The 14,722-nt window shown below is 45.2% G+C and overlaps 3 protein-coding genes across 3 annotated transcripts; 2 read left to right on the plus strand and 1 right to left on the minus strand.

Moving 5' to 3' along the window:
- Positions 1-6,861: 6,861 nt before the first annotated feature.
- NECHADRAFT_88826 (uncharacterized protein) lies at positions 6,862-8,455 on the plus strand (the record flags this gene model as incomplete). The annotated part of the gene is made up of 5 exons (XM_003040200.1): positions 6,862-6,925; positions 7,166-7,426; positions 7,529-7,576; positions 7,684-7,886; positions 8,249-8,455. 5 exons carry the CDS (start codon positions 6,862-6,864, stop codon positions 8,453-8,455), a joined length of 783 nt encoding a protein of 260 aa, XP_003040246.1.
- A 1,430-nt stretch (positions 8,456-9,885) lies between these two features.
- NECHADRAFT_88827 (uncharacterized protein) lies at positions 9,886-10,918 on the minus strand (the record flags this gene model as incomplete). Its single annotated transcript, XM_003040212.1, has 3 exons — positions 9,886-10,348; positions 10,546-10,788; positions 10,839-10,918. The coding sequence occupies 3 exons, from the start codon at positions 10,916-10,918 to the stop codon at positions 9,886-9,888; spliced, it is 786 nt and encodes a 261-aa protein (XP_003040258.1).
- A 748-nt stretch (positions 10,919-11,666) lies between these two features.
- Positions 11,667-13,569, plus strand: NECHADRAFT_88828 (uncharacterized protein; the record flags this gene model as incomplete). Its single annotated transcript, XM_003040201.1, has 4 exons — positions 11,667-11,685; positions 11,933-11,988; positions 12,065-13,195; positions 13,267-13,569. 4 exons carry the CDS (start codon positions 11,667-11,669, stop codon positions 13,567-13,569), a joined length of 1,509 nt encoding a protein of 502 aa, XP_003040247.1.
- Between the last annotated feature and the right edge of the window lie 1,153 nt (positions 13,570-14,722).

The following is a 14,722-nucleotide window of genomic DNA, read 5'->3' on the forward strand; positions in this document are numbered from 1 at the left end:
GTGCACTCGCGTCGACTGCGTGTCCTTAAATCCATCTCCGGAGTTGCGTAAAACGCGTTGCATGAAGCTACGTAAAATGTAGGGACCAACGAGCCATCATCACGGGCCAGGGATTACCACTAACGACTTGTTCAAGCCCGTGGCAGGGCCACCCCAGGGAGCTGACGTGGAGATGTTTTGCTGTTGATCGATAGCTGAGACCCGGGCCTCGATGGGATAACTGAGCCAGAAGACCGCAGCCTTTCACCGTCATGTTGATGTTGACCTGGCTTTCCAGAGTCACGTGAGAGAGCGGGGCAAAGAGTCGCCGAAGCCGAGAATCCAGGGCCGTGATACATGCATGGCTGAAGTTTGGTGTTGAGGCCGCATCCATGCAATGAATGGAGACTCCATTTCTATAGCGCCGCGTTAGGCTGTGGCTCGACGGCTGAGTCGCTCGCTAGATCCTTGCCAAGAAGCACTATGCGCTTTTGGACACTGCACAACTGGGTAGCACCCCATGACCCAGCATATCCCCTATTCTGCGGTGCACATTTTAAGCCACAACTGGCCAAGAGACGGCCTGGCCTGGTCTTGTCGTGTCTCAGCCACCACCGTAATCTCGCTACAGCCGCCATGTACGGATGACCACAGAGTCGATTCGCGACACACAGCCTCTCAATTTAGGGCTCTGACTCTAGCTCATACGCACCCAGCCGCCCGACATTTAACGACAAGCCCTAGATTCTCGAAGGCATCAATCATTTCCCCAGCAGTGAGTAGATGATCCCAAGCCAGCTACAGTACTGTAGTGTGGCTAGGCACGAACAAACAAGGCAGCTTGAGCCAGATTTTCTCTTCTCTCTCCGCCACGCTCTTTCTTACCCCACGGGTTCTCTCTTTTATCCTAGCCACGGCCAAACATGGTTGTGGACACGAGTCTTCTATTACAGGCAGTAGAAAGACTAAAACAGAGGCCACTATGTGAGCATTGGGATATGATGCTACAATGCCATGGTGTTGTGTTCTTTGTTATAGTTGAAAACCGGCCCTTGGTGGGATAGCTGTGACAGTCAATAGCCAGTCGGCGCGAGGGCCTGATCATATTGTTTATAATGACAGAGACAAATGGCGATATACAAGTTGCTCATTCCGTGACATCGACTTGAGAGGAAGAGACTTGCTGGCGATGTCTGCTACCCTGTCACTGAAATCTTGAACGAAAGCTTGGGGAGCATGCTCCACGCCGCACGTTGAGGACTATTCCAGAGGACAAGTTGGTTGCCAAATATGTCATATGTATGTTGTATCAGAGGCTTTTCAGAGGCTGAACTTGGTCATAAAATGGGGTTCCTGGGAAATGTCAAGTTGAAGAAAACCCGTCGCGACTTTGCCACAGCATGAATACTGCAAAAACATAAGCCTGACAAGAAAATTCACGGAGCTACGGTCCAATCGCTTCATGCGCGGGTATGCTGTCGACCATCCAGGCAATAGGAATGAGGACGACTGGCGCGGCGACTTTTACTCGCGTGCCGAGAAGAATCCGGACTACGAGTACTGAGGTGGGGAAATAACGATAGACAGGAGATGATGCCGGTGTGGTTTTAGTTTCTTCCTTAAACACGACCTGATCCGATGTTTCATGAATGTTACCGAACTTGTCAAAATCTCCGCCCGAGACTGACTTCCCAGCTCCTTTTCAGAACGGCTTGCTAACACTCTGTGCCCACTTTGGCTTCGCGATGCTGCTGACGACAGTGTCCCCGTCTCCAGTGACCTATTCATACTCGGGACCTCGCTTGGTACTTCACTTTGCTTGGGTTGTTACTGTGACGACCCCGACGCCAAACCCGCCCGAGACACAGTCATCTCTCTTCAAGTTGCCAGTGCGGTATTTTCCTTCGGACTCGGTTGGTAAATAGCCTATCAGAACAGCGGTTGTTTTAGAGGGGCTACCTGTCTCGAGAGTTAATTGTTCCCCCTTTCCTGGATAGCTCAGGAGTCCCCTTTCACCATAACAAAAGTAGCTGTGTCAGAGGCTGCAAAGACATCCACTCTCAGGTTCTACACCAAGGACGGTCATTTCCCCATCCGTATTACGAGAAGACGGGTCTACCTCTCTTCATATCTTTCAGGTCTGAAGTAGTTTGGCAATCAACCGTTTCAATATCAGAGGACATTCAACCGACTCCCTCGGCCAGCACTTGTATCTTGGATATGGAGATGTTAGTATTTTTGGCCGTTGGGTCTCAGACAGTCATCTTCTGTCTGACAACTGGGGCGTCAACCATCAATACACTGGTGTCCATTTCGAGACTACTGCCGGTGCTGAAGAGGTGGATGGGCACAATTGGAATGAGGATTCAATGCCGATTACTCGTTCACGCTGGAGATGCATGGCGAGAGCGATGTCACAGGCCACGAGAACGTGGTCAGCTACATCAGTCCTGTCATGCGGGCATCTAGATACTGCGAGGATTCCAAGATGATCAGCACGCGGCCGAACTCCTTTTCTCTATTGTTCTGTAGGTCTCATACATCTGATACTACTTCGTAGACGAAGAGTTTTAGCAGCACCCGTGCCCGTTTAGTCTTTCAATCAACTAGTGACAGCAGCACCCAGGAGTATGGTCAACACAGACTGAGTATTGCTCATCATAGGCGGAACTTTGACGAAACTTGAGGACCAGTGCCAAAACAAACCGGGTCACTAATCGAGGAGGCAAGGCTTGGACGTGGGTGAAGGGCTAGTTCGTCACTATAAGCCGAGACAGATGAGACAAATGTGGCAGAGCAACACGGTTCACCTCCAAGGGCGAAACTGCCCGGAACTCTCCTGCACAACAAACTCCTCCACTGAGATGAGATCCATTTAGAGAGAGACTAACTACATGTTGGGCTTTTGTTGCATCTACTAGGGTCCGCCACGATATTAGTGGCTTATTGGAGGCTATAGTCTTGTCATGTCAGTATTATCTCTTGCCAGCAGCGCTTCTTAGAATGTCTCCATATAGGGCTAGGGTATTTTGGCACTTATTTGATGATGCTTATTTCCCTAGTTCTCCTTGTATGGATGTCATGAAACTTCCTAGTTGCTCATACAACTAGATGGGACACGGATCCTACTCCAGGTGGCTTAGTTATCACAGCGGAGCGCCCGCCAGACTTCCTCAACATGACAACATATTGTGTCATTGGCCCGGCTTCCTGACCTCGTCCTTCTTCGTATGTGACAATGAAGGCCCGCCAATGAGTGGCTCGGACAACATGGAATTCTCCGCACTCATATCGGCTGGCTAAATAACGTCGGAGTCAACCCATCTGATCTTGAGGCCACAGTAGCAAGATGCTGATTACTGTGGCAGCATCTGGCCTTCACGTGCTACTGGTCATGCCAAGATACGCAATCTTCTCAGTCAAGAGCCTAGCTGCCTATGGTGAGACCCATTGCTGCCCCCCTTCCCTTGATCTATCAGGTGTTAAGTGGCGACAATGCCAGAAAGCAAAAGGCCAGAAACGAGGCTCTGAAGACGAGGCTCACCTGTTCACCACTCTAGCAGGTCGAGCGTGGTGATCAGTTCATACACCGTATGTCTAAATGGATGAGTGCCTCCCACGCCGTTGATCACTGACCACCCACCCTACACTCCAGTGCCGCCTAACATTTGGCGTGTCCCTTTGGACAAGTGAAGCTACATTCTGCCTTACTTCTTCTCTTCTCTACCTTCCCTACATTCTTCTCCTCTTTATTTGTTCTTCTCGGGCGTTTTCTTGTTCTCGTGTTGGCATTCTAACCGAAACGCGATAATGGTACCGTGAGTCCGCTCATTGCAAGATGTGGCGCATGTGGCTAGTGGGCTAGCCATCTCAGCCAATCAGGGCGCCGGCGAGAGTTAGGGTTAGGGTTTCTTCAGAGTAATTTCCTTATTTATAATAATAACTTCTAGTAATTAAATATAAAGGGATAGGTAGAGATCTTTAAGTTACTTATAGAGCTAAAAGAAGCCCTTTTTATACTTATTATTAATAAAGCTAAAGCTGAAATTTATAACTAATAGCTAATTTATAACCCTAATAGCCTAGAATAGATATATATTAAAGTAATTACTCTTATATATATTATCTATACCTAAGACCTTAGGAAATATCTTTTATATCTTTTTATATTAAGGATAAATCTAAAAGATTATATCTATCTTATAATATATATTATAATAAACCTAGAAATTAAGGTTATAATATATTAGGTACTTAATCTATGCCTATATAGCTATTAAGCTACCTAGGGCTTTTTTCTATAATAATTAATAATTATTATATATATCTATTTATATAAAATATAAAGGTAAAGATAATAACCCTCTTAGGATATTATTAACCTTATAAGGAAGAAGAGTTTATACTTTTATAAGGGATTTATAGAGGTCTCGCTAAGTAATAGTCTTTTAGTAATATATAATATAAGTAGAGGGATAAAGGGAGGGAAAGTAATTATATTAATAATATTAAACTTTATAAGACTAAATATTATTTATTTTTTATAAGGTTTTAGCTATAATTATAAATTAATAATTAATCTTTTTAATTAAAGTATATTAAATATTAGCTCCTTGGGCCATATAAAGTTTACCATAATTATAAATAAGTATAATATATATATATATAAGTATATTATTAATTATTTATTTAGGCCTATATTTTCTCTTAGTAATTATGCCTTTATTTTCACGAAAGAAATCCTATAAGAATATAAATAGGTCCTTAAATAATAAGAATAATAATAGAGAATATAAATTAAGGATCTAAAGGTTATTAGGTATATTTTCTTTAGTTTTTTTAAAAAAAGAAAAGAATTTATTATTAGGAATAAAAGAGAATTATATAGAATTAGTAATATTATTAAGTTTTTTATTATTAAGAGTATAATTAAGTAAGAACTTACTTATTATAAGGATAATAAAGGTATAAGCTATAATATTAAAAAGTTAAAGTTAAGGCTTATACTTATTTTATAGGAGATAGGCTAAGTAAAGTAAGCTAGAAAAATATTATTATAGGCGAAAAGTAGGGCTTATTAATTATCTTTTAATACCGCTATATAGGTTATTAGTTTATATAGTAATAGTTATTAGTCCTAATAATAATACTTATTATATTAAATTAGCTATCTTAGCTATTAAGGTATTTCTTATAGTTTTAAAGTACTTAAAAGTATTTAAGGCACTTAGGCGCTTTATATAATATTATTAATTATTAGAGCTATATAAGCTCTTAACCCTTATAAGCCTAAGGCTTAAGAATTATACCTTTATTATAGCTATAAGGAGTAATATAAGCTAAGTTAATAGCCTATTAGAGCTAATTATAATATTTATAACAAGAGGATATTCCTAAGGGATAAACTAGTTATATTAGGTTTATATTAATAGAAGAGAATATTATATAACCTTAAAGGGTAATATAAATTATATTTAGTAATATACTTAAAGGTATTAAATATGACTAAGTTATATTAATAGCTAAGATAGCTAATATATATAAAAGTATAATAAGCATATCTTATATATTATTTAGTCTTTTAAGTTAAATATTATTAAATTAAGTTAAATTAATAATATTTAATTTATATAATTAAGAGAAATTAAATTAACTTTATTTAATTTATATATCTTCCTCCCTTATAATTAGCTAATAAAGTAAGGTTAATTTCTTACCTAATATTATCGCCTCTAATTATATTATAGCTATAATATAAGGCTCCCTCTTTATTAATTTTATCCTTAAGGCTAACTTTAAAGACTAAATATCGCTATAAATAACTTAGACTTATAATTATTCCTTTTATTAATATAATATTAAGTTATATTAAAAAATTATCTTTTTATTTAAAACTTATTATTATATACTATAATAACCTTTCTTATTTAATTAATAAATTTAATTTTAAGATACCTCGGTATTTTATATATTTTTATATTAACTATTATCTATATATAATAGCTAAAAGAAAATAATATTGTAACTTTTATATTAAGAAAAAATATATAAATTATAATTTTAATAGTATTTCTTTATAGACTTATAGGTTAATATTTTCCTTAGGGGTAGGTATATATTAATATATTTTAATAACTTATATTTCCTAGGAGAAAGATTACCTTAAAGAATAAAAAGAGAAAGCTAAGATAGACCTTTTAGAGGCCTTATTTTATTTATAATAGCTTTATTATTAAGAGAAATATCTTTATAAGAAGGCTATTAAGATAATTTATTATAATTATAAGGATTTAAATAAATTAAATAAGGTAAAATATCGCAATAAAGAAGCTTATTATAATTCTAAGGCTTATATTTTATTTAAGGTTTAATTACTAGAGGATTATAAGGTTATTAATTAAGGTGCTATTCTTAAGTCTATTTTATTTTTATTTAGTATTATTAATAGAAGTTTTTTAAAAGGTATTATATATTAATAAGGTATTCTAGGAATTCCTAGGTATTTTTTAAGTTAAGGTAATCCTTTTATTTAATAAAATATATTATCTTATTATTAATCTTATTTATATTAAAGATAACTTTTATTATATATTCTTTTAGTCTATTAATTTCTATATTAGGCTTATTATTTATTTTTACTTAGATAATATCTTATATTAATTTAAGTAATAAGATATAAAAGATTAAATAGAGCTTAACCTTAGGTAATAAGTCTAATTTATAACTATACGCCCCCTGTAAACTCCCTGTAAAATCTGCTGTGTTTGACGGCGAACCGAAAACATTATTAAATAGTTTCCATCGGTTGTCATATAAATGTAGAGCGTATGCCTCAACTAGTTACGGCGCAGACGAATGGCATGCGGCAGGTACCTAGTCACCATGAGGAACTCAGGCAGACTTCCATGTCGCGGCCGCCCCAACTGCGCGTGTGGACAGTGCAGGCGTGAGTAGGTACCTATTGAATTGGGTCTCGTCCACTAAACTTTAGTGAATCGCGCTATAACTACGGCGCCCACGTCCCCGGCAACCGTCAAGTTCCCATGGATCCCACCATTTGCTCAGCCGCAAACGACCGTCCATGTCAAATAAGATTGTGTTTAAATGTGTTGGAATCTGGGAGTCCGATTAAGAGGCCGTTCGTTTGACGTTAAAATCCTCTCGATATATATCTTAAGTCACTCAGATCCCTTCTTTCTGGTGCAAGATGTGAGATGCCATGCAAGGCCGTTGAGCATTCTTAACCCCGGGACTCATCAGGCTGGCGCGAGATCACCAAGGGAAAGAACAGGTACCCTGGAAGATCTGGGCGGAACAAACTACTTGGGTGGTGGGTATATGCGCATGAACGGACTCGACACAGTCATGGAAGAATCCACGGGTCTTGGGGCGGCCCCAGAAAGCATGGTAGGAGTTCAAGATACTACAAACAACAGGGAAAATGTCTGTAAGGAGTAACGTCTCAGGGTTAGACAGTGCCCTTAGTGCTATTCACATATTCAGGAGTCAACCCGGCAAGTTAGGTGTCGACTGAGACGAAGATGTCCAGTATCGACATCCGAGAGGATCCTGAGCTGCCCAACGGAGTTCGGGCACAGTGAGTCTTGCATGGAACGTCTGAGACATTACTCAAGGCGTCAGAGGAAGGGTTGAGGAGAAGATCCGGTTTGTCATGATATGTTGGAGTGACGATGATGTTAATAGGAGGACCCCGGAATGTAGGGTTCGTCGAGCAACACGTTGATAGCAAGAGTTGGACGCGAAAGATGCGCGCGTCTTGGCTGGCCCAAATCAAGACAATTGTAGATCAACCTAATGCCTCGTCCTCGCATCTTTTGACAAGCATCTCCAACAAACAAATGACGAGCCTGCGCTCCTTTGGCCACACCAGATGTAACCTACCAAGGGTAAGATATCAGCCTGTTGGACTCTGCGATAGGACTGGCAGGTGATTTCTCATGGAAGTCGGGATGCTCTTGATCGAAGGGGATGGGGGTCAGATCAAATCGTAACTCCGCATGATGTAATAACTGAAAGAATAAAGAGAATTGAGGTAGGGTGACAGTGTTCGAACCGGCGACGCATGAAAGTCGGCGTGGGACACAGACCAATCGATGAATTGACCGATAAGGGCACTGTCGCTGGTGGTATCGATGATTAAGGAGACGGCGCGGATGAACGAGGGTCGAGAGATATAAATCAACCTCGAAATGTGGATTCGTATTACCCATCTCTGGCACTGCTATTCTTGCATCGTCTCTTGTGATAGGCTCTTCGACCCAAATATCAAAACGTTCGCAAAGACGACTCAACGGCTATGTCGACGATGCGGTTGCAGGTCAATGTCGTTGGCAAAGAGACAGAGAGGGAGTCGAGTCCGGAATTGGGCGCCATGGCAACTCGCCTGCATGACACGCCTCCATCGTCAGCAGAAACGCTCACATTTGGTGCCGAGAATGAAGGAGGGAAAGGCTGAAAGACCAGTGATGATGGAGATGCGAATATGGACGGTCAAAGCATGGCATATTTCAAGGGTCTGATTCACAAAATAAGAAGGCTCGGGACCAACAATTCGGTGGTTTATGAGGGTTGACAACTTGGCTCTATCTCCAGCAGAGCCTTGGTTACCAAGACATTCTGCCCAACGCCCCGGAATACGCACTGTGATGAGATCGGCTGAATTGGATCAGGACGCTCGTCACATTCAAGTTTAGGTACTTGAAGCATGAATGGTAGTAAATGGTGGCAACTTTAATGCATTTCTTGATGAAAGGAAGTATGAAGTAGACGTTGTGAGGCTTGTTGCAAGCAATGGCAAGGGAGACAGAGCACTCGATTAATACTCGGCAAGGCATGCACGATGCTTTGCGTGTTGGGAGTATTTACTTAGTTTCCTCACTCGTCGGTCGAAACTCGAGATTAGATCTTCAGAGTTGGCAACAACTGACCATCAAAGAGCTTATTATGGAGACAGTTCAGAAACTGATATAGATGATAATCAAATGCTGTGCGATTTGATCAATAGATACAGTGATCAAAATTGCCTATTTTCCTCTCGGGCACCTTACCCTACAACACGACAATGAACAACATTGCTTACGCCTTACATCCCGCCCTCCGATTCACTTCGCTTCAGATGCAGATGCGACATCAACAGAGCAGGAAGATCTACTTATGTGGCTTGGTTTAAGGATGACTTATTATATGAATGAGATCTGGAGTCCTCTTTGTCCGACTACTTCGTGTCTGCCTTCGGTGACGGACGTCGAGGCTCTTAGCTGAGTTGCCGTCAGACCGTGCTTCGATTAAGCGTCGCCTGACAAAAGGAGCCAATGCTGAGGCCGGAACTTAGCATCGCTGAATGCCACGTGGTCAGCCCACTGCAGAGAAGACCTATGAGTCATGGCCTGCGTCTTGGGAGGCAAGCCAGCAACTGGAGAGAGAACATACCGGTTTGCTACAAGCTACCGCTACACCCAAGCCTAGAGACGTGTAGGAAGGAGGCCATGAGCACTTCTGAATCTGGTTGACGTAAGAAAACTTGGGACGGGCTGAGAAAGTTCAAGTCAAAGACTGAAAGCTTCCCAGATCACAAAGGTTAATAACCTCTCTAAGATCATGGATTGATCGCCCGAGAGGGCTGATAGGAACAGAATGACGTTGCGTTGAGATGGTATGCCGGTGGAGATGATAAGGAACGGTGAAACACTTGTGGTTGTTGTCAATGTGCGACTGCTCGTGCTCACATTCATGCTCCTGCTCTGTTCTTAAGTCCTGGCAACCATGAGACTTGTACAAATAGTGCTCTCGAAAACAACTTCTTGATGGCTAAACCTCTTTGATATCTACTGCGAGGGAGAATAATGGACGTCGGCCGACGAACAGATGACAGCCTTCTTGGTACCACTAGAGTATGCTTGATCTTTGTATTTGATGGGGGAGTTTGCGGCATAGGTGTGTAAGTGCCTCTCTTGGAATCACTCGCGAAACGCCACTACGCCCTTCCCTTGCCGCGGCGATCAGGAGCATCTCATATGCCTGCTCTGTTGCCGTGATCGGTGTCGATGATGGCTTGAGTCCTTCCATGTAGATTCCCTGCTGGGACTCCAGTCCCTTGAGAGCGCGATAGAGTTCATGATTCTGCTCGCTGTCCAATTCTGGCAGCAGATGCTGCGGCAATGAAAGCTCGCTGGGCGAGCTGGCCTTGAACCTGTTGTCGAAATCCGCGGGGCCTGTGAAGAACCAGAACTTTTGGTGAACTTGGGGGTTTATGAACATTTTCCCATGGCCATACGACAAGTCCACATCAATCCAGATATCAGCCATGCCGAAGCCTCGAAACTCTCTCTCTGGCGTCGAAATAGAATAGCTATCGCGGTATGCATAGGTCTTTGTTGTCTTTGTCTGTGCGATCTCGTCGACAACGCCCAGTTGCTTCACGCAGTGAACAGGACCGAGAATGGGAGCTCATTCCTCCATGGCTGGCCTGATCTCTCGTCATCGAGGTAGTACTTGAACGCCGACTGATAAGTCATGGAGGTGACAGATTCAAATCCGTTACTATACCCATTTAGTAGGTATAGCTTGTTTCCGCTTGCAAGGTCGACAAACTTCATCCTTGTGACCCCCAAGGCCGAGTCCGCGACGCAAAGGCATGTGCACCCATTTCCAACGATGTCCGACGCAAAGACGGAGCTGCGGTAGTCGGTGTTTGGAAATGCTGCAAGCCAAGCGCCAGGACTCCAACCATTTCCGCCGTTCCAGACCCATATACACCGACTAGATGCAGTCGGGAGCGGTTGGAGAGGCCTTGTCAGTCAAACATAGGAGCATCCTTCATTAGGATTTCCTTGACAAACCGCCCGTAGCCCATGTTTGGCAAGTAGGAGATAGCACCATTGGATATCATGACCACATCTGCCAGTCCGTCGCCTGTCATGTCGGCTAATCACGTAGCAGCCTCGACGCGAGGGTCGTTTTGTCTTCAGATGGGGCTGGCATTCTCGCCCCGTGTGCTCTGGGGCGGCCCGAAGCCCTTCTTGCCAAGTGAAGGGAACTAGACGATGTTCTGGGTGAGCTCAACGGTCCGGAACAGGTCAGACAGGCCATTGCCGGTGAGGTCAGCCGACATGAAGTTGTCCAAGCTATCGTTGATATTTGGGACCGTTTGGAAGGGCTGGAAATCTAACCAGTCGGATCCGTCTTTACGCTCGTAGAAACTCCGTCATCCTCCCATTTCCGTCTCTTTGTACAATCTGCAGCTCGCCATTGTTGTCGTGATCTTGGAAGAAAAGGGTCTGGCTCGGTCCATGGATCTTCGGCTGCGTCCCCAGGGGGCCAGGCGCTGCAAACCGTAGATTTCCGCCTCGGAGGTCTTCAGCCGACTGTCCAGCGCTTTCGTTTCGCTGATATATCCAGGCGCGGCCTTGGTCCTGGTACAGGAGGCCTGGGGCATCCCTCAGAGTACAAGTCTACCCACCTCACTTCGGATGCCCAACTCCCGGCTGCGGGCACGTTCTGGAGGTTGAGAGGGGCACACGACACGAGCTGGAGGCCGGAAGGGCTTGGGTTTGCCGTACAGTCGGACTGAAAAGGCGGCATCCACTGTCTGACCAACTGATCACTTTCGGTTGCCATGAAGCCATGGTGGGCTCGTGTTGGTGGTGGCACGTAATAAGCTCCAGCAGATGCCTACCACGAGAGAAAGTAAGCTTGGAGCTGTTTGAGTTCGGAATGTCACGGAGGCGATGAACAACCCACCCACACCGGCTCTGGGGAGGGGGGTGGGTGTAACGAGTTATCTGCGTAAACCAACGAGGCCGCTGCACGACTCGATAGCGTCCGGGGAAGATAGGGAGAGCCAAGATAGAGATTAACAGCCGGCGTCACTGACCGGCGGCTGTCTCCATGCTCATCTACATACTCTCAAATCTACTTGACTACTGTCAATCAGTCCATCGTGGACAGCACATCCCCTTGGTTTTCAAGCAAGACTCTTCAATTCTCTCGGTCTGTCGTTTATTGAGCTATTATTTCCGCACGCAATTGATTGGCACCTATATTGCCACTCCCATCATGGCATTAGAGGCCGTCACTGGAGTCAACAAGCGGCTCTCCGCCATTATCCCCCTTGGGCATCGACGAGGAGCTGGCAGAAACGCCCCGCTCAAGGTCCCTGGTTGTTTCCGGGGAATCTGCCTTGGATGCCATTAACACGGCGGCCAGCGACGTCGTGCCGGCTGGACAAGACCTGGATCGGATCGAGCTAGCCAACAGCGTGGCAGAAATCTCCGATAATCGTGCATCTCTTATCAAAATTGCAGACAAGGACGACAATGTTTCATCAGTGGCAGATCTTGCCTCGGCATATCGCAATCCTTGTATCATTGTCGAATCGCTCTTAGACGACACCGAGGGCCTTGAGGTTGCCCGGGGGCTGTCCCATAAGCTGTACATCGCAGAGCCCGCCACGGTATTGGTCGGCATGGTGGACAACAACAATGTGATTAGCGCCAACGATGAGGTTAAACAGGGAGTGGCCTCCTTCATGCGGGCAAAGGTCCCCGGCGTGGACGTCCTCGTCACTCTGGTACTCGAGGCCCTGGAGAAGATGACTAAACTGTTTGGGGACGTCAGCGACGTGACAAGGGAAGCCATTGTTGATGAGGGGCACACAATGAGACGAGTCAATGCCCTGCCACCCGACTGGAGCAAGGTAACGGCTCTGCTAAGCACGAACATGAAGTATTGCACCGACATTGCTATGAAGTCAGTAGCCTTTTTCCAGAAGTCTGCCATTGGCGTCAACATGAGCTCGCAGCAGGCTCGCCAGGTGCACTCTGCGGCCGTCAACATGGCCATGATGTACAGTAACAGCATGGCGTCTGCCTTCCAGGTGGAAAGAAGATGTGGCCTCTTTATGGACGGCTGCAAGAGCCACGTCGGCTCTCCCGTGGACATAGAGAAGTTCACAGGCCGGCAACAGTTGCAGGTCAACTTCGATACTATCTTTGGAGGAAACGACGAAACCATCTCCAAAGAATGGGGTACCATATACGGACCAGCCGCCTACTTCGTCTCCAATACCCCCAGAGGGAATCATATCAGCCTGACTCCGATGACCCTGAGGCCAAAGTGGACTGCGCTCATGGTTCTCGATCAAAAGAGGCCAGACTCGGCTCTCTACGAGCTCACAGAAGAGGACGTCACCACGCTGGTGCGTTACATCGATCTCGTCAACGAGATGATGGAGGCTTTCCATCATCAATCTCTAGCTTCATGACGTAGCATATCAAAGGCCATGACAAGCTTGAGCTTGCAGCCTTCAGTGTTCAGAAAGCCACCGTAGTCGATTTGCTCTGGCGACCTGAAAACACCAATATAATGGCATACGGGTACGATGCGGGGCGCCTTGGCCTCACCGAAGAAGAGTACCTGATGCTTACCAATGAGGTATTCCAATCCCCCAGCTACTACCACAGCAAGGTGGCGATGCAGTATGGGATCAGCCCTGTCCACGAGCCCTTTGGCTACAAGACGTCGTCCGGCCTCCATGACAAGTCCCCCAACGGAAACGGTCGCAGCTGCTAAGGCGAACTGGCATCAGCTGGGTGGACCTGGTCTCGATTATCAAGACGAGATACCTCAGCCCTTGTAAGCCGACCGGGAGAGACCAAGTCATCCTCGACGCGTTCTATACAAGCTACCGATATCTTCAGACGCTCGAGGTCCCTGAAAGTATCGTTCCGGACAGCTACAAGAACATACGTTCGGTTCTTCGTCAGCTCGCGAGCAACTTGTCGAGCAGTGGCTTCATAAAATGCTGAGATTGACGACTCGGTCGACAATAAGCTCAAGGTGCTCGGTTGGCTGATTGTGCTCGAGTCGAATAATGGAAAGTACCTGCATATAGTGAATGATCACAAGGACTTTTAGGTATTGGACGTTGAAGCGACGGTCAAGCTCGGGAGCGTTGCCTCAGAGAAAAAGAAGCCTAACAAGAAGCCGGACTCTCTGTCAATGAGTTCTAGCTCCATCGCGATGGGCTTCTCATCAACCAACATGATGTCCCGGTCGGTAATATCGACAGCACCGGCAGGCTTCTCTTCTTTGGCGTCGAAGCAAGTAGCACTCCCATCACGGTCCAGTTCAGGACGCACAACTCTTCGTCCGTCTCTGAAGGAAGCTGGGATGGCCCATCGCGGCGGTTGACATGGCTCTGATGGCTCTCAAATCCAAACCAGTGAATGCCGATAGTGAGGAGGCAGACGGAGACGGGGAATACGAGCCACTGAAGAGCACGTTGGAAACGTTGCAGTTCTTGTAGACTTGGAGGAACCTCTAGGAATCCAGGTTTAGCATCAAGGAACTGAGCTACGTCACAACTGTTGACCATGTTAATGGGTCCCACCTTGACATTGATGAGGTTAAGATTGCCGTGACAGGCGAGGCATATAGGAACGACACACTCGCCGTTAACGACGCCCACTGACCAGTCCCTCCAGGCCAGGGGGTCACGGAAGTCATGGTCAAGGCCAAGGCCGTTGCATATTTCGGAGAGGAAAAGACCAAGCAGTCATGTAGTTCCTAGACGTCAGGTTGGAGTACTCGGGCAATGTGCCAAAGGGAATTATCCTGGATGAGCCACAAAAGGGCGCCCCTGGACAGGCAGGAGTCTCGCCCACCTAGACAAAGGGAGCGGCCTCGATCAAGCCAAGCCGTGATCCTCAGCTCCAAGGCGTCA

The sequence above is a fragment of the Fusarium vanettenii genome (genome assembly GCF_000151355.1).
Source record: "Fusarium vanettenii 77-13-4 chromosome 17 genomic scaffold NECHAsca_75_chr17_2_0, whole genome shotgun sequence".
Lineage (NCBI taxonomy): Eukaryota > Fungi > Ascomycota > Sordariomycetes > Hypocreales > Nectriaceae > Fusarium > Fusarium vanettenii.